General features: G+C 32.6%; 1 protein-coding gene across 1 annotated transcript in view; it reads left to right on the forward strand.

Moving 5' to 3' along the window:
- The first annotated feature begins 13,996 nt into the window (after positions 1-13,996).
- mRpS6 (mitochondrial ribosomal protein S6) overlaps positions 13,997-21,712 on the forward strand; it is an 11,663-nt gene continuing 3,947 nt past the window's right edge. The window contains exon 1 of the mRNA XM_089086097.1: positions 13,997-14,122. Within this exon, the coding sequence (XP_088942223.1) occupies positions 13,997-14,122 (126 nt within the window). The remainder of the gene's footprint in view (positions 14,123-21,712) is intronic.

Below are 21,712 nucleotides of genomic sequence, written 5' to 3' on the forward strand. Positions count from 1 at the left end.
TATATATATATATATATATATATATATATATATATATATATATATATATATATATATATATATATATATATATATATATATATTATGTTTAAGAGGTAATTACTTGGCAAAAAAAAAAAAAAAAAAAAAAAAAAAAAAAAAAAAAAAAAAAAAAAAAACTGTCGTCCTAATCCAGCAATTGAGACAAATGTGCACTTGAACGAGGCTCTCACCTTACACATCCATCCAACTACCTAGGATAAAACAGTATACCCAAACCATCAACCAAATAGAAAAGTCCAAATCCATGCAAAGTTGTCATCAATAAATGTAAGTCGTTGTAAAATTACCCGCAAAAGCACCTTAAATCTAGCAAAATATTTCCAAGTAAAACCTTCCATTTAGGGCTCATCAGAAGAATATACACATATATATATATATATATATATATATATATATATATATATATATATATATATATATATATATATATATATATATATATATATATATATATATATATATACATATATGCATACATATATATATATATATATATATATATATATATATATATATATATATATATATATATATATATATATATATATATATATATATATATATATATATATATATATATATATATACATATATATATATACATGTAGTAGCCATATCTGTAGTAGCCATATATGGCGTGTTGTAGCCATATCAGATGCAGAAAAGTTTTCCAGCGCCTAAGAAGAACTGAAGTTTCCAAAGTAGAAGCCCGTGGACAGGGATCTGCTTAAAGAGTATGTGCTTATTATAAATCTATTGTGCCAAGCCTTATATTTTTTTGCAATGCTAAAAAATCGCTATCTTGGTTCTGTTTTGCCAGTACTTTATGGTTTGGAGATTAAACTAAAATGACTTCAGAATATCCGTACTCTCAAGCATGCTCTACCATTAGTAGAGGTCATTTTAGGTGGTTTGCGTGAACGATTCTCGCATGTTTTCTCAATGGAATTGGAAGAGAAAGCCTTCAGTGAACTAGTCATAGCTACTTGCTCTCACCCGAGTTTCAAATTACCTGTGTTGACTCCAGCCATGCAAGGAAAAAAACGAATAATAGACGTAGTGAACTTAGGAATGAAAAAAGTAGCCATGCTTTTCTCCAGTGATGAGCTGGTTGAAAGGGCTGAGAAGTCTGGTACCAATGAAACTCATGATTTATTTTCGATGATGGAAGATGATGATACTGTCAGTGATGAAGAAGTAAATAAAAATATTAGTCTCTAAGCTGAATTCTTCAAATTTCTTCAAGACAAGAGGAGGACCCTCAATTCTTTGAAGGACTATCCACAAATCGGAAAACTGTTTAAGAAATTTTATACCCCTCTCCTACCATTTGCACCTGTTGAACGCCTATTTCCCGCTGCAGGAGATGTATTGACTGCGAAAAAAAAAACACTTAGAAGATGCTAAGATTGAGAAGCTTTTGCTATTATAAGTAATCAAAGATGTCATGACTCCTCACTAAAATAAAGAAATTTTTTTAGACATCTTTTTTCGAAGTAGTGGGATATTTAACTATGCTATTGATCATAGTGCCATTGACATATTTCTGACGCAAGATTCCAGAATCCGGACCAATGAAGACCAGTCATCTGTTGACGGATCTGTTAATCTGTAAGAAAATGACTGGTCTTCATTGGTCCAGATCCTGCCCGGATACAGCCCTGGTGGTACTAGAATGGAGTTCCTTTTCACTTCTCCATTGGAAATTATCTAACAACTAATGTAAATTTTTCTCCTGACGACCTAACCATATTCTTTACCGTGCAAAAAAAAGCCTTCAACCCATGTACTTCCGTACTTAAGTACGCACTTAAGTACAATTTACTTCGAGTGCTTAGTACTGATACTTAATTACAATTTTGGTTGATTACTTGGTACTTATACTTTTTTAGAGTACTTGACCCAACACTAATAGCCCAATAGTAACGGAAACTCTAAAGGAAGATATCTTTATAATAATTAATACGTCAAGGAATTGACTTCTTATTTTGATTCCAAATATATAAAATCTATTAGGTTTAATTTAAACTTTTGATAGGTAACAAGCTCTAAAAATGATTATAGACAACGCCATATCCAGAGGGGGTTAGGGGGTTCATCCCCCAAACTTTTTGTCCAACACGTGAAACCTAACAAAATTACAAATGAACAAAATTTCCAAACGTTTTGTAAATTTTGTTTTCACTCCCTCCCGAGCAAAATGTTTGGCTATGGCCCCGGTCACAAGTTTTTCACGAATTTCACAGGTGTCTTCTGTCATTTTTTACAGATTAAGAAATTCTTAGTGGTAGCACTCCTTAAAAGTTAAAACAGAGAATCAGGCAAATTATTTGAAAACTGAAGACGTTGTCTGTTGCAGGCCTGCGGAAACGTTTGCTTTATTAGTAAGTTCTAGAATAATAGGCTGTTGATGCACAATATTCAAAAAATCAGAGAGATTAAAATTCTAGATGGTTGTTAATAGTATCTATAAATTAGGCTAAACAATTGCTTTTTTAATAATTGCAAAAAGAAGTTAGCCTAGGCCGAATATTGTTGGCTGGGCTTGTCACAAAAGCACTTCATTCCTTTCATCAAGTTCAGTTCTATCTTAAATATCAAAGAAACTTTTTTTCTGAAAAGGAGGCTATTTAGGATCAGTTTAGGGGTTAACCAATTCTAAAGGAAATAGGCCCTATGCTTATCAAACAAAAGTAGGCCTAGCCTATTATCATTATGCTCCTTGTTTTTTGCTCTTTCCAAAAATTGCAGTCACTTCTGATATTTTGCCTCATCCCCCTGATGGTCCTGGATACAGCCCTTGTAATATGTTATGTAAAGAACTAGCCTAAAAGAAAACATAGGCTACAAATACTGAAACCCTAGCTTTATTATATGCAGGATGTTTCTATTATTCACATTGTCATATTTTCCATCATCATTATCCACCTTTCAATTCATTTCAAATAGTATTGTTATCCAATAGATCACCCTCTCAATCAACAGAAGATAAGCATTTGTCACTCCAACACCTGAACAAGGTACCAATTGCTTTGACACTAACCAGAAAGTCATTATACCTTTCTGGTAATTTTAGCTTCCCTGAAATCAATTGGCAACTAAAAGACTCACTAACACACCTGTTTATCTTACTCCTTGAAGAGAACTTTCTCTCACAACTGATCACAGAACCCACTAGATGCAGAGCAAACAAAAAAAAAATATCATAGACCAGGACACTGGACACTTCTAGCTAGACACTTAGACACTAGACACTTCTAGCCCAGGAAATATAGATAGAATCACCATACTTCCTCCACTAGGTAAAAGTGACCATGTAATACTTCTGGTCAACTTGACCCTCAACCAAAGCCATCCACCCTATCCTCAGAGGAAAGAAGTGAAAAAGCTTGATAATTCTTACTTTAAAGAAATAGATTAGACTATCCTATATATGAGAGAAACTTGCAATGAAAAATTTGAGCTCTTTTGTGATGTAGTAACCCATTGTACAGAAGCTTGTACAGAAAAAACTTCCATGCACAAAGACGCTACCTTACATGGACTCAAAGCACAAAAGACTGATTAATATCAAGAAAAAGAAATTTAACAAATAAAGGAACTCCAAAAACATGATATAGAAATAGAATCCACTAGAAAAGAATACAATTGAGCAAGGAGCAAGGTGAGAGAAGCAACTAGACAAGTTGAAAAAGAACAAGAGAGGAAAATTGCTGGTGATGCAAAATCAGCCTCTAAGAAATTTTAGAAACACATAAATGCAAAGATGGCTCATCTGAAAGGGCCTATGATTTCTTTAGCTCTGTTTTTAAACCAAAACAAACAGACCCTGAACCATCCCATAAAACACATGACTTGAAAGTCCTTATCATAAAGGAAGAAATCAAACTACCTCTCCAGAAACTTCAATCAGACAAATCCAAAGGTCCAGACAGAATTGAAGCACTATGGCTCAAAGAGAGTATAGAATATATTGTTGAACTTTTGCAAGGACTATGAAAGCTCTATAGATAAAGATGCAGTACCATCAAAATGGTCTGAAGTAGTTGTTGTCCCCATCCACAAGAAAGGTGAACAATCAAAAGCAGAAAACTACCAACCTCTGTGCCTGACATCACTAGTCAGTAAACTTTGTGAAGGATGCATAAGAGACAATAGATACAGAGAATTATGATAAATCTCAACCAATATGGATTCCTACCAAACAGAATTATCAGAAATGTTCAATGATTGGACAGAAGCCCTGGAAGAAAGTCACAGCATTCTGGGAGTACTATTTATTGTCAAAAAAAACTTTTGAGTGTGTATTGCATACAAAGCTAATGGATGAACTCCAACAGTAATTTTCCAACACAAATATTATCCTGGACAGAATCATTCCTCAGAAACCAAAACCAAAAAGTTAGAGTGGGTGACAGTATCTTGAATTCAGCAAAAATAACCAGAAGGGTGATACAAGGTAGTGTAATTGGTCATCTCCTCTTCATACTCTTTAGCAACAAAATCAACAGAAATATCATCAGCACTAAAGTCTATGCAGATGACACAAAACTTTATAGGAAGCTTGTATCATCTCAAAATGTAGCAACACTACAAAAAGACATTGGCACCTTAACTGAAAACCTCCAAAGCCTAAGTCTCGACTTCAGTCCATCAAAAACCAAGGTCCTGTGGATGGGGAAGAAAAATACTACTTCTGTGCCCCAACTAACAATAAGCAATAAAACAGGCTGCAGAATACCTCTGACACTCATTGACTCTGAAAGAGGTCTTAGTATTATTGCTGATCCACAGGTTAAATTCAATGAGCACACCCAAAAAACTATTTCCAAAGTATCACAGCTCATCAGGCTGATCAAACAAAGTTTCAAGCACTTAGACGGCAATATTTTTGTAAAACTGTACAAGGAGATTGTCAGACCTACAATTGAGTATAGGAATATGATTTGGGGACCACACTATAAAAAGGACTTGGCTGCCCTGGAAAAGATCCATAGACATGCTTCTAAACTTCTTCCTGGTTTGAAAAATTTAAGCTACAGAGAACAACTATTCAAACTTAACATACCCACCCTGAAATATAGACAAGTGAGAGGAGACCAGATGCAGCTGTACAAAGTAAAGCACAACCTGGAGAAACTGTCTCTCCAGATATATTTTCATCGTTTAAAAATAAACACATGAATGGTATGCACATGAATATATTTTAAAATTTAAATCAAAAGTGTCATTCTATTTTTCTGATATGATTTAGAGATGTAAAAAAAGAAAGTTGAATAATTTCGAAGTAAAAAAAAATAGTTTGCTTTCATGAAGAAAAAATTGAATTAGAACCATCAGTCCTCATCAATAGGAGTATGGGTATGCACAAGAATATATTTTACAATTTAAATCAAAAGTGTCATTATATTTTTCTGATATGATTTAGAGATGTAAAAAAAATTTGAATAATTTTGAAGTCCAAAAAAAAATTTAGTTAAAAAAAAAAATAGTTTGCTTTCATGAAAAAAATATTGAATTAGAACCATCTGTTCTCATCAATAGGAGTATGGGTATGCACAAGAATATATTTTAAAATGTAAATCAAAAGTGTTATTCTATTTTTCTGATATGATTTAGAGATGTAAAAAAAAAAGTTGAATAATTTCGAAGTCCAAAAAAAAATTTAGTTAAAAAAAAATAGTTTGCTTTCATGAAAAAAAATATTGAATTAGAACCATCAGTCCTCATCAATAGGAGTATGGGTATGCAAATGAATATATTTTAAAATTTAAATCAAAAGTGCCATTCTATTTTTCTGATATGATTTACAGATGTAAAAAAAGAAAGTTGAATAATTTCGAAGTAAAAAAAAATAGTTTGCTTTCATGGAAAAAAAATATTGAATTAGAACCATCAGTCCTCATCAATAGGAGTATGGGCATGCACAAGAATATATTTTAAAATTTAAATCAAAACTGTCATTATATTTTTCTAATATGATTTAGAGATGTAAAAAAAGAAAGTTGAATAATTTCGAAGTAAAAAAAATAGTTAGCTTTCATGAAAAAAATATTGAATTAGAACCATCAGTCCTCATCAATAGGAGTATGGGTATGCACAAGAATATATTTTAAAATTTAAATCAAAAGTGTCATTATATTTTTCTGATATGATTTAGATATGTAAAAAAAAAGTTGAATAATTTCGAAGTCCAAAAAAAAATTTAGTTAAAAAAAAAATAGTTTGCTTTCATGAAAAAATATTGAATTAGAACCATCAGTTCTCATCAATAGGAGTATGGGTATGCACAAGAATATATTTTAAAATTTAAATCAAAAGTGTCATTATTTTTTTCTGATATGATTTAGAGATGTAAAAAAAAAGTTGAATAATTTCGAAGTCCAAAAAAAATTTAGTTAAAAAGAAAATAGTTTGCTTTCATGAAAAAAATATTGAATTAGAACCATCAGTCCTCATCAATAGGAGTATGGGTATGTACAAGAATATATTTTAAAATTTAAATCAAAAGTGTCATTATATTTTTCTAATATTATTTAGAGATGTAAAAAAAAACTTTAATAATTTAGAAGTCCAAAAAAAAATTTTGTTAAAAAAAAAATAGATTGCTTTCATGAAAAAAATATTTAATTACAACCATCAGTCCTCATCAATATGAGTATGGGTATGCACAAGAATATATTTTAAAGATTAAATAAAAAGTGTAAGTAAAATTTTTGATATTATTTAGAGATGTAAAAAAAGAAATGTTAATAATTTCGAAGTAAAAAAAAATAGTTAGCTTTCATGAAAAAAATATTAAATTAGAAACATCAGTCCTCATGAATAGGACTATGGGTCTACACAAGAATATATTTTAAAATTTAAATATTAAGGGTCATTCTATTTTTGTGATATGATTTAGAGATGTAAAAAAAAAGTTGAATAATTTCGAAGTCAAAAAAAAAATTTTGTTAAAAAAAAAATAGTTTGCTTTCATGAAAAAAATATTGAATTAGAACCATCTGTTCTCATCAATAGGAGTATGGGTATGCAGAAGAATATATTTTAAAATTTAAATAAAAAGTGTAATTATATTTTTCTTATATTATTTAGATATTTAAAAAAAAAGTTTAATAATTTAGAAGTCCAAAAAAATTTAGTTAAAAAAAAAATAGTTTGCTTTCATGAAAAAAAATATTGAATTAGAACCATCAGTCCTCATCAATAGGAGTATGGGTATGCACATGAATATATTTAAAAATTTAAATCAAAAGGGTCATTCTATTTTTCTGATATGATTTGGAGATGTAAAAAAAGAAAGTTGAATAATTTCGAAGTAAAAAAAAATAGTTTGCTTTCATGAAAAAAAATATTGAATTATAACCATCAGTTCTCATCAATAGGAGTATAAGTATGCACAAGAATAAATTTAAAAATTTAAATCATAAGTGCCATTATATTTTTCTTATATGATTTAGAGATGTAAAAAAAAAAGTTGAATAATTTCGAAGTAAAAAAAAAATAGTTTGCTTTCATGAAACAAATATTGAATTAGAACCATCAGTCCTCATCAATAGGAGTATGGGTATGCACATGAATATATTTTAAAATTTAAATCAAAAGTGTAATTCTATTTTTCTAATATGATTTAGAGATGTAAAAAAAGAAAGTTGAATAATTTCGAAGTAAAAAAAAATAGTTTGCTTTTATGAAAAAAATATTGAATTAGAACCATCAGTTCTCATCAATAGGAGTATGAGTATGCACAAGAATATATATTAAAATTTAAATAAAAAGTGTCATACTATTTTTCTGATATGATTTAGAGATGTAAAAAAAAGTTGAATAATTTCGAAGTCCAAAAAAAAATTTAGTTAAAAAAAAAATAGTTTGCTTTCATGAAAAAAATATTGAATTAGAACCATCAGTTCTCATCAATAGGAGTATGGGTATGCTCAAGAATATATTTTAAAATTTAAATCAAAAGTGTCATTATGTTTTTCTGATATGATTTAGAGATGTAAAAAAAAGTTGAATAATTTCGAAGTCCAAAAAAAATTTAGTTAAAAAAAAAATAGTTTGCTTTCAAGAAAAAAATATTGAATTAGAACCATCAGTTCTCATCAATAGGAGTATGGGTATGCACAAGAATATATTTTCAAATTTAAATCAAAAGTGTCATTATATTTTTCTGATATGATTTAGAGATGTAAAAAAAAAGTTTAATAATTTAGAAGTAAAAAAAAAAATTTATTTAAAAAAAAAATAGTTTTCTTTAATGAAAAAAATATTGAATTAGAACCATCAGTCATCATCAATAGGAGTATGGGTATGCACATAATATATTTTAAAGTTTAAATCAAAAGTGTCATTCTATTTTTCTGATATGATTTAGAGATGTAAAAAAAGAAAGTTGAATAATTTCGAATTAAAAAAAATAGTTTGCTTTCATGAAAAAAATATTGAATTAGAACCATCAGTTCTCATCAATAGGAGTATGGGTATGCAAAAGAATATATTTTAAAATTTAAATCTAAAGTGTAATTCTATTTTTATGATATTATTTACATATTTAAAAAAAAATTTTAATAATTTCGAAGTCAAAAAAAAAATTTAGTTAAAAAAAAATTGTTTGCTTTCATTAAAAAAATATTGAATTAGAACCATCAGTCCTCATCAATAGGAGTATAGGTATGCAGAAGAATATATTTTAAAATTTAAATCATAAGTGCCATTATATTTTTCTGATATGATTTAGAGATGTAAAAAAAAGTTGAATAATTTCGAAGTCCAAAAAAAAATTTAGTTAAAAAAAAAATAGTTTGCTTTCATGAAAAAAAATATTGAATTAGAACCATCAGTCCTCATCAATAGGAGTATGGGTATGCACATGAATATATTTTAAAATTTAAATCAAAAGTGTCTTTCTATTTATCTGATATGATTTAGAGATGTAAAAAAAGAAAGTTGAATAATTTCGAAGTAAAAAAAAAATAGTTTGCTTTCATGAAAAAAAATATTGAATTAGAACCATCAGTTCTCATCAATAGGAGTATGGGCATGCACAAGAATATATTTTAAAATTTAAATCAAAACTGTCATTATATTTTTCTGATATGATTTAGAGATGTAAAAAAAAAGTTGAATAATTTCGAAATCCAAAAAAAAAATTTAGTAAAAAAAAAAAAATAGTTTGCTTTCATGAAAAAAATATTGAATTAGAACCATCAGTCCTCATCAATAGGAGTATGGGTATGCACATGAATATATTTTAAAATTTAAATCGTGTCATTCTATTTTTCTGATATGATTTAGAGATGTAAATAAAGTTGAAAAAATATATCATGTTAAAAAAAAATAATAAAAAAAAAGTTATAAAAAAACAAAAAAAATAAAATGGGGGGGGGGGGCCAAAAAGTTGGAGGGAGGGGGCACCCTTCGAATTTGGGGATAGAGGACCTATGGAGGGTTGAATTTTCTGGTGGTTAGGGTCGTTGGTGCTTATGATCCATGATGGTTCATACTCATGTATACCTCACTACTTGATCTTTAAGGATTTCTATGGTTTGTTCTGAATTACTTTATTAAAGTTATTTTCTTGCCATCTTCATCTCTCTTAGCATCAACTTTTTAGCATACTATAATGTTGGACCCTATTTGAAATTAACAACACTATTCAAACGCCATTGAGGTTACCTTAACTGCTAATCACTTTAACCCTTTTTCTCCATTGTCAAGTACATACTCTGAAAAGGTGCCAAGGAACATAAGGCAATTCAGGAACCAGTGGGGGATCCCTGCTCGTAACTGCTAATCACTTTAACCCTTTTTCTACATCGTCAAGTACATGCTCTGAAAAGGTGCCAAGGAACGTAATCTCGTCAAACTGGTTCTTGTATAATTCCATGTGCAATTCTTATCAATAGCAATAACCAGTCTGGTAATCTGCCTTGGAAAGCTGCCAAGGAACATAAAGGTCGCGAATTCCATAGATACACCCTACTAACTCCGTTGTCGACACAACCCCCAGGGCCCGGGAGCAGCATTGTAAGTTTTGCCCTGGGGTATATATGGTTCTTATGAAAGGGATGCTGGTATAAACTTCAGAGAAGGCTAATTTGATTGGGAATTGAAAGTTTGAGTTCACTTTTTAGGAGTCAAAAGAATCCGAGGGCAACTAGCCCCCCGCCCAATATTTTTCCCCAGCCCATTTGATAAAAATTTTGAGATATAAACTTTGTTGAAAATAGTTCAAAGGTCAGATAAGAAAAACTCTGGTGTCGATAAAACCCCCCAGGGCCCGGGGCAGGTGTTCTAAGTTATGCCCTGGGGGGCATATATCGTTCTTATAGAAGGGATGCTCGTATAAACTTCATAGAGGGCTCATTTGATTGAAAATTTAAAGTTCTAGTTCACTTTCTAAGAGATAAAACATATCGGAGGGGAACTAGTGCCCCCATGCCCTTTTTCCCCAAACCCATTCGATACAAACTTTGAGAAAACCATTCTTTCTAAATAGTTCAGAAATTAGATAACAAAAACTCCGGTGTCGATAAATCCCCCAGGGGCCGGCGCAGGTGTTATAAGGTTTGTGCTGGGGGCGTATATGGTTCTTATGAAAGGGATGCTCGTATAAACTTCAGAGAGTAGTCAATAGATTGGAAATTGAAAGTTCTAGTTTACTTTTTAAGATTCAAAAGAAATCCGAGGACAACTAGCCCCTCCACGCTCTTTTTCCCAAATCCATCCAATAATACCAATTTTGAGATAGCCATTCTGTTAAAAATAGTTCAAAGTTCAGACAAAAACTCAGGTGTCGCTGCAACCCCCAGGGCCCGGTGGTAGGCGATGTAAGTTGCGCTTTGGGGGTATATGTGTTTCTTGTGGAAGGGATGCTCGTATAAGCTTCGGAGAGGACTCATTTGATTGGAAATGGAAAGTTTTAGTTCATTTCTTAAGAGTCAAAAGAGATCCGAGGGCAACTAGCCCCACCCTCTCTTGCCCTTTTTTCCCCAAGCCCATCCGATACTAATTTTGAGGTAGCAATTTTTTTTTAAATAGATAAAATATCAGATAACAAAATTTTCAGGGTTGACCCAACCTCGCAGGGCCCAGGGACATGTGTTTCAAGTTATACTCCAGAGGTGTATAAGGTTTTCATGTAAGGAGTGGTCGTATAAACTTCGAAGGTGGCTCATTTGATTTGAAATTGATTGGGAGTTACCGTTTTATGAGTCAAAAGTTAACGGAGGGTATCTACCCCCCTGCCTGACCCAAATACCCTTTTTTCCCTAAATGCATCGAATGAGAATTTTTATATGGAAGAGACTGTCGTATAAACTTCGGAAAGGGCTTAGTTGATTGTAAATCAGAATTTCTAGTGCCGTTCTCAAGAGTCAAAAGTTATCAGAGGGCAGCTAGTCCCCGTCTCCCCAAGGCCCTTTTCCCCAAATCCATCAAATCAAAATTCTGAGAAAGCTATTTTCTTCAAAATAGTTTAAAGATCAAATAAAAAAATTCCGGCGTCGACATTTATCCCCAGAGCCCAGAGAAAGTGTTATAAGCTATGCCCCGAGGGTATGTAAGGTTTATGTAAGGAATGTTCGTATAAACTTCAGACATGGCTCGTTTGATTTGAAATTGAAAGTTCTAGTTAACTTTGTAAGAGTCATCAAAAGTGATTGGAGGATTTCTACCCCCCCCCCCACGCCTTTCCCCCCAAATACATCCGATAAAAATTTTGAGATAGTAGTTTTGTTCAAAATAGCCCAAAGACCAAATAACTATGCTTCTGGGGTCCCCTCCCCCGCCCATGGAAATGGCTCAGAGTTACGGAGCTTAATTATTGTTACTTTTATAGTTTGTTTACTTTGATACTTGGATTTAGTGATTTACGTCGTAACTTGGAATTACGGTGCAAGGGCCTTAAGCTGTGCAAGCTGCTTATTGTTAATTTGATACTTTGTTTACTTTGATACCTTGTTAACTTTGATCCTTTCTTTAATTGGATGCTTTGGTACTTTTATTTGGTTACTTTGATACTAGTTTTGATACGTTCATGAAAGTTTGATGTGAAAAAAACAAAATAAATATTATGTTCGATGAAAAAACAAAAAAAAACAATTAAAAGAAACTTTTAAATCAAAATACACTAATTATAAAGTTTACAAACAGCAGAGTAAACCAATTGGTTAAGAATCCACTGGTAAAAAGAAATAAAAAATTAGTTAGAAATCTATTTGTTAAAAAATTTTTGGCTTGTTTGTTTCAGATCCTAAGGTAGCAACAAAATAAAATGCTTAGAATTAAAGCCCAAACTTCACAAAAGGTGGTCTTACCATATTGTGCGGAGACCCGGTGCCAATTACGCCGTATGTTTTAGACCTTTACAGTGAGAGAAGGAGGCAAAACCCAAACTCTTGTTTGTAGTGGTTTTTGTTCATCTTAAGCTTTATTTGCATATACAATTTAAGTTTCCATCGTTTTAAGATTTATTTATTCATTCATATTACTACCTATTACAAAGAAAGAACATTTACTGAATAAAAACCAGCTGGGAATCAATGAAAAAGGATTTACCAAAATGATTGAGCAAGAATAGTTTGCCTTTCAATAGCTTTAGCTTGTCTGCAATTTCGGTTTTCATTACATATGCGGATAGGTTTTCTTAAATTAGACTGGGCGAAATTACTGGAAAAATACGAAAATACAAAAATACTTAAATTAGACTGGGCGAATGTAAAATTTCCTACATAAACACGGGACTCTGTAGACACCACTACCCAGTATATGGTCAGTTTTATCTTTTCCTGAGTTGAAAAAATGTTCAACTTTTTGTTCAGTTTGAAAAGAGATTATGTTTATTTAAAAAAAACTTCAATTTTATCGCTAAGTTTTGAAATGTATAGTAAAGTGGTGAAAGTTTTCTTCTTAATTACCGGAATACCTGAATCAAGGGGGACGGGCTCCTTATTTTCTTGTTTAATCTTTTTTCAATCGTCTATCTATCATATTTTCAATAAGGTTTATTGGGTAGCTATTTCAGAATAAAATATCTTTGATATAATTTAATTCAGAAATTACATGAATACGTGAACAGATTTTTAACACTCGGTCGACTAAAAAGATTATTACCCCTCTTTTCACAGAAGGGGGTGATTTAACGAGAAATGTAGATACCGATCATTATGGGTCGGCTTTCTGTATATACAAAATTCAAGGCTAGGAATATTTTTTATATTTAAAGCATCCAAGAAAGGCAGCTTTTCTGAATCTTCCAGTTCCATTGTGAATAGGATATTCGAATCAAAAGAGCTCAAATGTGCCAAAAAATCTCTTAATTATATTAGTCCGAGTATTTTCAGCTAATTGTCATCTTCAAGAAGACTTTATCAATTCGCTATATCCAAATGCCAAACCATATGGAACACCACAAATCATAGCACAAAACGTGCCGACAAGTTTTTGGAAATTACTGGAAGGTGGCCAGTCGAACCAAATACTACATACTAGAACTCTCTCCAAGATACAATAAAGCGTGTTGTAGCCATATCAGATGCAGAAAAGTTTTCCAGCGCCTAAGAAGAACTGAAGTTTCCAACGTAGAAGCCCGTGGACAGGGATCTGCTTAAAGAGTATGTGCTTATTATAAATCTATTGTGCCAAGCCTTATATTTTTTTGCAATGCTAAAAAATCGCTATCTTGGTTCTGTTTTGCCAGTACTTTATGGTTTGGAGATTAAACTAAAATGACTTCAGAATATCTGTATTATCAAGCATGCTTTGGCATTAGTAGAGGTCATTTTAGGTGGTTTGCGTGAACGATTCTCGCATGTTTTCTCAATGGACTTGGAAGAGAAAGCCTTCAGTGAACTAGTCATAGCTACTTGCTCTCACCCGAGTTTCAAATTACCTGTGTTGACTCCAGCCATGCAAGGAAAAAAAACGAATAATAGACGTAGTGAACTTAGGAATGAAAAAAGTAGCCATGCTTTTCTCCAGTGATGAGCTGGTTGAAAGGGCTGAGAAGTCTGGTACCAATGAAACTCATGATTTATTTTCGATGATGGAAGATGATGATACTGTCAGTGATGAAAAAGTAAATAAAAATATTAATCTCTAAGCTGAATTCTTCAAATTTCTTCAAGACAAGAGGAGGACCCTCAATTCTTTGAAGGACTATCCACAAATCGGAAAACTGTTTAAGAAATTTTATACCCCTCTCCTACCATTTGCACCTGTTGAACGCCTATTTCCCGCTGCAGGAGATGTATTGACTGCGAAAAAAAAAAAACACTTAGAAGATGCTAAGATTGAGAAGCTTTTGCTATTATAAGTAATCAAAGATGTCATGACTCCTCACTAAAATAAAGAAATTTTTTTAGACATCTTTTTTCGAAGTAGTGGGATATTTAACTATGCTATTGATCATAGTGCCATTGACATATTTCTGACGCAAGATTCCAGAATCCGGACCAATGAAGACCAGTCATCTGTTGACGGATCTGTTAATCTGTAAGAAAATGACTGGTCTTCATTGGTCCAGATCCTGCCCGGATACAGCCCTGGTGGTACTAGAATGGAGTTCCTTTTCACTTCTCCATTGGAAATTATCGAACAACTAATGTAAATTTTTCTCCTGACGACCTAACCATATTCTTTACCGTGCAAAAAAAAGCCTTCAACCCATGTACTTCCGTACTTAAGTACGCACTTAAGTACAATTTACTTCGAGTGCTTAGTACTGATACTTAATTACAATTTTGGTTGATTACTTGGTACTTATACTTTTTTAGAGTACTTGACCCAACACTAATAGCCCAATAGTAACGGAAACTCTAAAGGAAGATATCTTTATAATAATTAATACGTCAAGGAATTGACTTCTTATTTTGATTCCAAATATATAAAATCTATTAGGTTTAATTTAAACTTTTGATAGGTAACAAGCTCTAAAAATGATTATAGACAACGCCATATCCAGAGGGGGGTTAGGGGGTTCATCCCCCAAACTTTTTGTCCAACACGTGAAACCTAACAAAATTACAAATGAACAAAATTTCCAAACGTTTTGTAAATTTTGTTTTCACTCCCCCTCCCGAGCAAAATGTTTGGCTATGGCCCCGGTCACAAGTTTTTCACGAATTTCACAGGTGTCTTCTGTCATTTTTTACAGATTAAGAAATTCTTAGTGGTAGCACTCCTTAAAAGTTAAAACAGAGAATCAGGCAAATTATTTGAAAACTGAAGACGTTGTCTGTTGCAGGCCTGCGGAAACGTTTGCTTTATTAGTAAGTTCTAGAATAATAGGCTGTTGATGCACAATATTCAAAAAATCAGAGAGATTAAAATTCTAGATGGTTGTTAATAGTATCTATAAATTAGGCTAAACAATTGCTTTTTTAATAATTGCAAAAAGAAGTTAGCCTAGGCCGAATATTGTTGGCTGGGCTTGTCACAAAAGCACTTCATTCCTTTCATCAAGTTCAGTTCTATCTTAAATATCAAAGAAACTTTTTTTCTGAAAAGGAGGCTATTTAGGATCAGTTTAGGGGTTAACCAATTCTAAAGGAAATAGGCCCTATGCTTATCAAACAAAAGTAGGCCTAGCCTATTATCATTATGCTCCTTGTTTTTTGCTCTTTCCAAAAATTGCAGTCACTTCTGATATTTTGCCTCATCCCCCTGATGGTCCTGGATACAGCCCTTGTAATATGTTATGTAAAGAACTAGCCTAAAAGAAAACATAGGCTACAAATACTGAAACCCTAGCTTTATTATATGCAGGATGTTTCTATTATTCACATTGTCATATTTTCCATCATCATTATCCACCTTTCAATTCATTTCAAATAGTATTGTTATCCAATAGATCACCCTCTCAATCAGAAGAAGATAAGCATTTGTCACTCCAACACCTGAACAAGGTACCAATTGCTTTGACACTAACCAGAAAGTCATTATACCTTTCTGGTAATTTTAGCTTCCCTGAAATCAATTGGCAACTAAAAGACTCACTAACACACCTGTTTATCTTACTCCTTGAAGAGAACTTTCTCTCACAACTGATCACAGAACCCACTAGATGCAGAGCAAACAAAAAAAAAATATCATAGACCAGGACACTGGACACTTCTAGCTAGACACTTAGACACTTCTAGCCCAGGAAATATAGATAGAATCACCATACTTCCTCCACTAGGTAAAAGTGACCATGTAATACTTCTGGTCAACTTGACCCTCAACCAAAGCCATCCACCCTATCCTCAGAGGAAAGAAGTGAAAAAGCTTGATAATTCTTACTTTAAAGAAATAGATTAGACTATCCTATATATGAGAGAAACTTGCAATGAAAAATTTGAGCTCTTTTGTGATGTAGTAACCCATTGTACAGAAGCTTGTACAGAAAAAACTTCCATGCACAAAGACGCTACCTTACATGGACTCAAAGCACAAAAGACTGATTAATATCAAGAAAAAGAAATTTAACAAATAAAGGAACTCCAAAAACATGATATAGAAATAGAATCCACTTGAAAAGAATACAATTGAGCAAGGAGCAAGGTGAGAGAAGCAACTAGACAAGTTGAAAAAGAACAAGAGAGGAAAATTGCTGGTGATGCAAAATCAGCCTCTAAGAAATTTTAGAAACACATAAATGCAAAGATGGCTCATCTGAAAGGGCCTATGATTTCTTTAGCTCTGTTTTTAAACCAAAACAAACAGACCCTGAACCATCCCATAAAACAAATGACTTGAAAGTCCTTATCATAAAGGAAGAAATCAAACTACCTCTCCAGAAACTTCAATCAGACAAATCCAAAGGTCCAGACAGAATTGAAGCACTATGGCTCAAAGAGAGTATATAATATAATGTTGAACCTTTGCAAGGAATATGAAAGCTCTATAGATAAAGGTGCAATACCATCAAAATGGTCTGAAGTAGTTGTTGTCCCCATCCACAAGCAGAAGCAGTGAACAATCAAAAGCAGAAAACTACCAACCTGTGTGCCTGACATCACTAGTCAGTAAACTTTGTGAAGGATGCATAAGAGACAATAGATACAGAGAATTATGATAAATCTCAACCAATATGGATTCCTACCAAACAGAATTATCAGAAATGTTCAATGATTGGACAGAAGCCCTGGAAGAAAGTCACAGCATCCTGGGAGTACTATTTATTGTCAAAAAAACTTTTGAGAGTGTATTGCATACAAAGCTAATGGATGAACTCCAACAGTAATTTTCCAACACAAATATTATCCTGGACAGAATCATTCCTCAGAAACCAAACCCAAAAAGTTAGAGTGGGTGACAGTATCTTGAATTCAGCAAAAATAACCAGAAGGGTGATACAAGGTAGTGTAATTGGTCATCTCCTCTTCATACTCTTTAGCAACAAATCAACAGAAATATCATCAGCACTACCAAAGTCTATGCAGATGACACAAAACTTTATAGGAAGCTTGTATCATTTCAAAATGTAGCAACACTACAAAAAGACATTGGCACCTTAACTGAAAACCTCCAAAGCCTAAGTCTCAACTTCAGTCCATCAAAAACCAAGGTCCTGTGGATGGGGAAGAAAAATACTACTTCTGTGCCCCAACTAACAATAAGCAATAAAACAGGCTGCAGAATACCACTGACACTCATTGACTCTGAAAGGGGTCTTAGTATTATTGCTGATCCACAGGTTAAATTCAATGAGCACACCCAAAAAACTATTTCCAAAGTATCACAGCTCATCAGGCTGATCAAACAAAGTTTCAAGCACTTAGACAGCAATATTTTTGTAAAACTGTACAAGGAGATTGTCAGACCTACAATAGAGTATAGGAATATGATTTGGGGACCACACTATAAAAAGGACTTGGCTGCCCTGGAAAAGATCCATAGACATGCTTCTAACTTCTTCCTGGTTTGAAAAATTTAAGCTACAGAGAACAACTATTCAAACTTAACATACCCACCCTGAAATATAGACAAGTGAGAGGAGACCAGATACAGCTGTACAAAGTAAAGCACAACCTGGAGAAACTGTCTCTCCAGATATATTTTCATCGTTTAAAAATAAATGCCACAAGAGGACACCAAGAAAAAATATTCAAACCCATTGCAGTAAATAGATCAAGTGGTAATTTTTGGTGTGTCCAAGCAGTGGCTGACTAGAACTTGCTCCCAGAAATAATTGTGAAATCTGAAAACCTTAAATAGTTTCAAAAATAGCCTGAATTGATTTTGGAGAACATTTTTACATACATAACTCATAGACTAGGGTAAAGGAGACTCTTACCCTTGGTTTAAATTACAAAACCCAGATAACCATTGACTCAGAGGAACACAACTTTGATGAACCAACTGATAGCCATCTAGAGAGTGCTGATACAAAGACATGTTCCTAATGGCACTAAGGATCCTGTAAGTTACATCAATCACAGGTAATACTTGATATGTTTTCATCAGTTTTAAATGCAGAAACCAATGATGTAACACAGGATGCTCAACAAACCCAAACAATCTTCTGATGTTGTATGCTGATGACTGTAAGCTACTAGGGTAAGTCAGATGTCATGAAGAACCTTCAACTGTTCAGGAAGACCTCTATATGCTTTCAAGATGATCTGAAGCCTGGGGCATACAGTTCAATGCATTCAAATGCAAAGTATTTGACCAACATGACCTTAACAAATTATCAGGGGCAAATCCCCAGTATTTTTGTTGAGGGGGGGGGGAGCAAGAGGGGTTCTTATCAAGGGACAATAGACAAATAGTCAAGGGACATGGGCTGTATAATATTTTTTTCCAAATTATTGGGGGGTAACAGTATCCCTCCCCCTCAAATGACATCCCTGCAAATTATATACCTCAAGTTGGGAACAAGCAACTTAAGTCTGTAACTGAAGAAAATGATTTAGACATTATTATTGAGAGGGAGCCTAGGTTCCATTACTGTACACAAGCTCAAGGTGAAAAAGCAAACTGGATCAATGGGATCATCACAGAACTTTTTACCAACAGGGAGCCATACGTGGTAAGGATACTCTATAAAGCATTAGTCTACCTCATTTAGAATCTAGTATGTCCCCAGTATAAAATGGATGCTAAAGCACATGAGAATGTTTGGTGCCAAACCATACAAGCTTGTACCACCCCTGCAAAAAAAAAATAATGAATAAATGTCTTCTATCCTGAAACTCTGGGAGTCTTAGATCCCTATGCTGTTATACAGAAAAAAGTGGAGATGTCATTATGACTCACAGGTCGCTTGAATATGCAAGTCTAAATTCAGCTCTCTCTCCACCCCTCTCCAATACCACCAGTGGACCCAGCCAGAAAATGCAGGTCCCCCAAAGCCAACAACATGTAGGGTAAAGGTAGGTCTACTGATGATTTGACAGTTTTTGCCAAAAAAAAAAAAAAAACAGTTACAAGTTTTTCTCCTCCAGAAGTTCTAATTTAAACACTTGGTTTGAAAAGGGCTTCAGTATGTAGGAAAAACATCTAAGAATCTTATTGTTTTATGAGAAGTTTGAAGTTTTATCTGAAAAGGGTACAAAACTCTAATTTTCCGAAATTAGAGCATTTTCACCCACTAATTCAACACAACAAAAAAGTTAGCTGTTTTTGAAGAAAGTCAGAACCCAATTTGATATGTGTTGAAATACTTGGAGGATACAGGTAGAACCTACAGGTAGAACATGTTGTATTTGACATGTATATTCTCATTTCTTTGTTTTTCTTCAACTTCATTTAATGTATAAAAGTATAAAACACTATTCAAAAAGTAGAAGTAATAAAACTAACAAAATTGTTTCAAGTATGTAGTATTTAGTACAACAAAATTGGTTTAATAAATTTTAATATACAGTATTAAATACAAATTTTATTTAGTATAACAAAATTGTTTCACTGGCATTTTGGAAGGGATAAGGTCTAGGAAAACAGGAGTGGATTTCAAGAAATTTAAGAAGTTTATTGTCATTATATTTGATTTAGTGAATTTTATTTTCATATGCAGATTCTTAGCTTCATCCAAAACACAGGTTAGGATATTTTTTTTTTGGGGGGGGGTCACTTTTGATGTTTCTATGACATGGTTCTAGGCGTCCCCCCTCCCCATCAGAAAATAAGATTTTTCAAATTCAATAAACACAAACTATTTTCAATGATAAGTGCTAAGGAAAGGGAATAATGTCTTCCATGTGAACCTCTGCAATTTTTTGCAGTAGGGAGAACCCATAAATTTGACAGCTATATTTTGGTCAGTGGACCCTGTGAATTTGGACACCAATTATTTCTCATTTGTTTATATGTTGATTAAAGTCTCAACAGGGTCACCTATGTTTTGACAGGACCTGTTGCAGTCTGTCAATAATTTCAACAAGGTTACTACAAGATATTTGAAAAAGAAATAAATCAGTTTATAAAAGCCATTATCTACGTTTGAACTTGACTGAAGGAATATTTTTAATGCATCTGGTATTCCTCTACATTAGGCAAGAATTTGTGACATTTGGAACCTAGTTTTGACAATGTAATATTTGTATGCCATTTTAATTTAATTATATCAAGAGAAAGCTAATGTGACTAGAATTCAAATAAAATCAGATTATCTTGATGCACTGGTGCTAATCCCAATTTTTTTTTTTTTGCAATAAATACTTAAGTAACAGCAGTTTGAACATTGCATACCTGAAAAATTGTCAGGAGCTCCTTTCTTGTCAAAAACAGGAAAATGACTGAATTAAATGTTCTTTTCTTATCTGGGTGTACTGTATATTTTGTCAATGTTTCCTATTGTTGAAATACAAAAATGACTCAAAGAGATGGCGGTCTAAGTCACGGCTAAGCAGAGTTATTCCGTTTTGAAGGAAGATTTTGACAGGGGTTCCAAAATTGCACTGTCGAATCATTGGTACCCTTACCCTACATCAAAACTTTTACACTGTTTGCTCTATGCCAATATGGAATAGTCTCTCAGATGCCACTGTTCCATCCAAGACTGCTGGATCTGGATCATTCAAGAAGGGTATTGATCAGGACTGGACAAATGTGGAATGGAAGCTAACTTGGGATGCTGCCTAATCTTGGTGAAGTTAACACCCCTAGTAAGATTCTCTAAAGGAGGTTCAGCATCACCTTATCTCACTGGTTATTGTGATTTAAGGTAAGATTCAATTCATGGAGAAATTTCTTATTTAGACTACATAATGGGGTAAATTTCACAATTAACTCACTAATTAGACAGCTAAGCAATAGATGTATCTTTAGAATGAGAATTTCATCCTGAATCCTAATGTAACACTCATTTGCATCAGAAATAAACTTTACTCCCCTTACCTGTAATGCACAAATATATACTTTAAGTTGTACCATATGGAGTGAATTCTCTGGAACTCCCTCATTTCTTCAAATTTATTTAACAGTTTGTCAAAACAATGAAAAATTTTGAATATATAGAATTCAGGATATATATATATATATATATATATATATATATATATATATATATATATATATATATATATATATATATATATATATATATATATATATATATATATATATATATATATAGTATGTATATATGTATGTATATATATATATATATATATATATATATATATATATATATATATATATATATATATTTACACATACCTAAAGTTCAGGTGAAGTTCAT

This window comes from Artemia sp. Qi Xiang Cuo, chromosome 3 (genome assembly GCF_049724085.1).
Source record: "Artemia sp. Qi Xiang Cuo chromosome 3, ASM4972408v1, whole genome shotgun sequence".
In the NCBI taxonomy this organism is placed as follows: Eukaryota; Metazoa; Arthropoda; class Branchiopoda; order Anostraca; family Artemiidae; genus Artemia; species Artemia sp. Qi Xiang Cuo.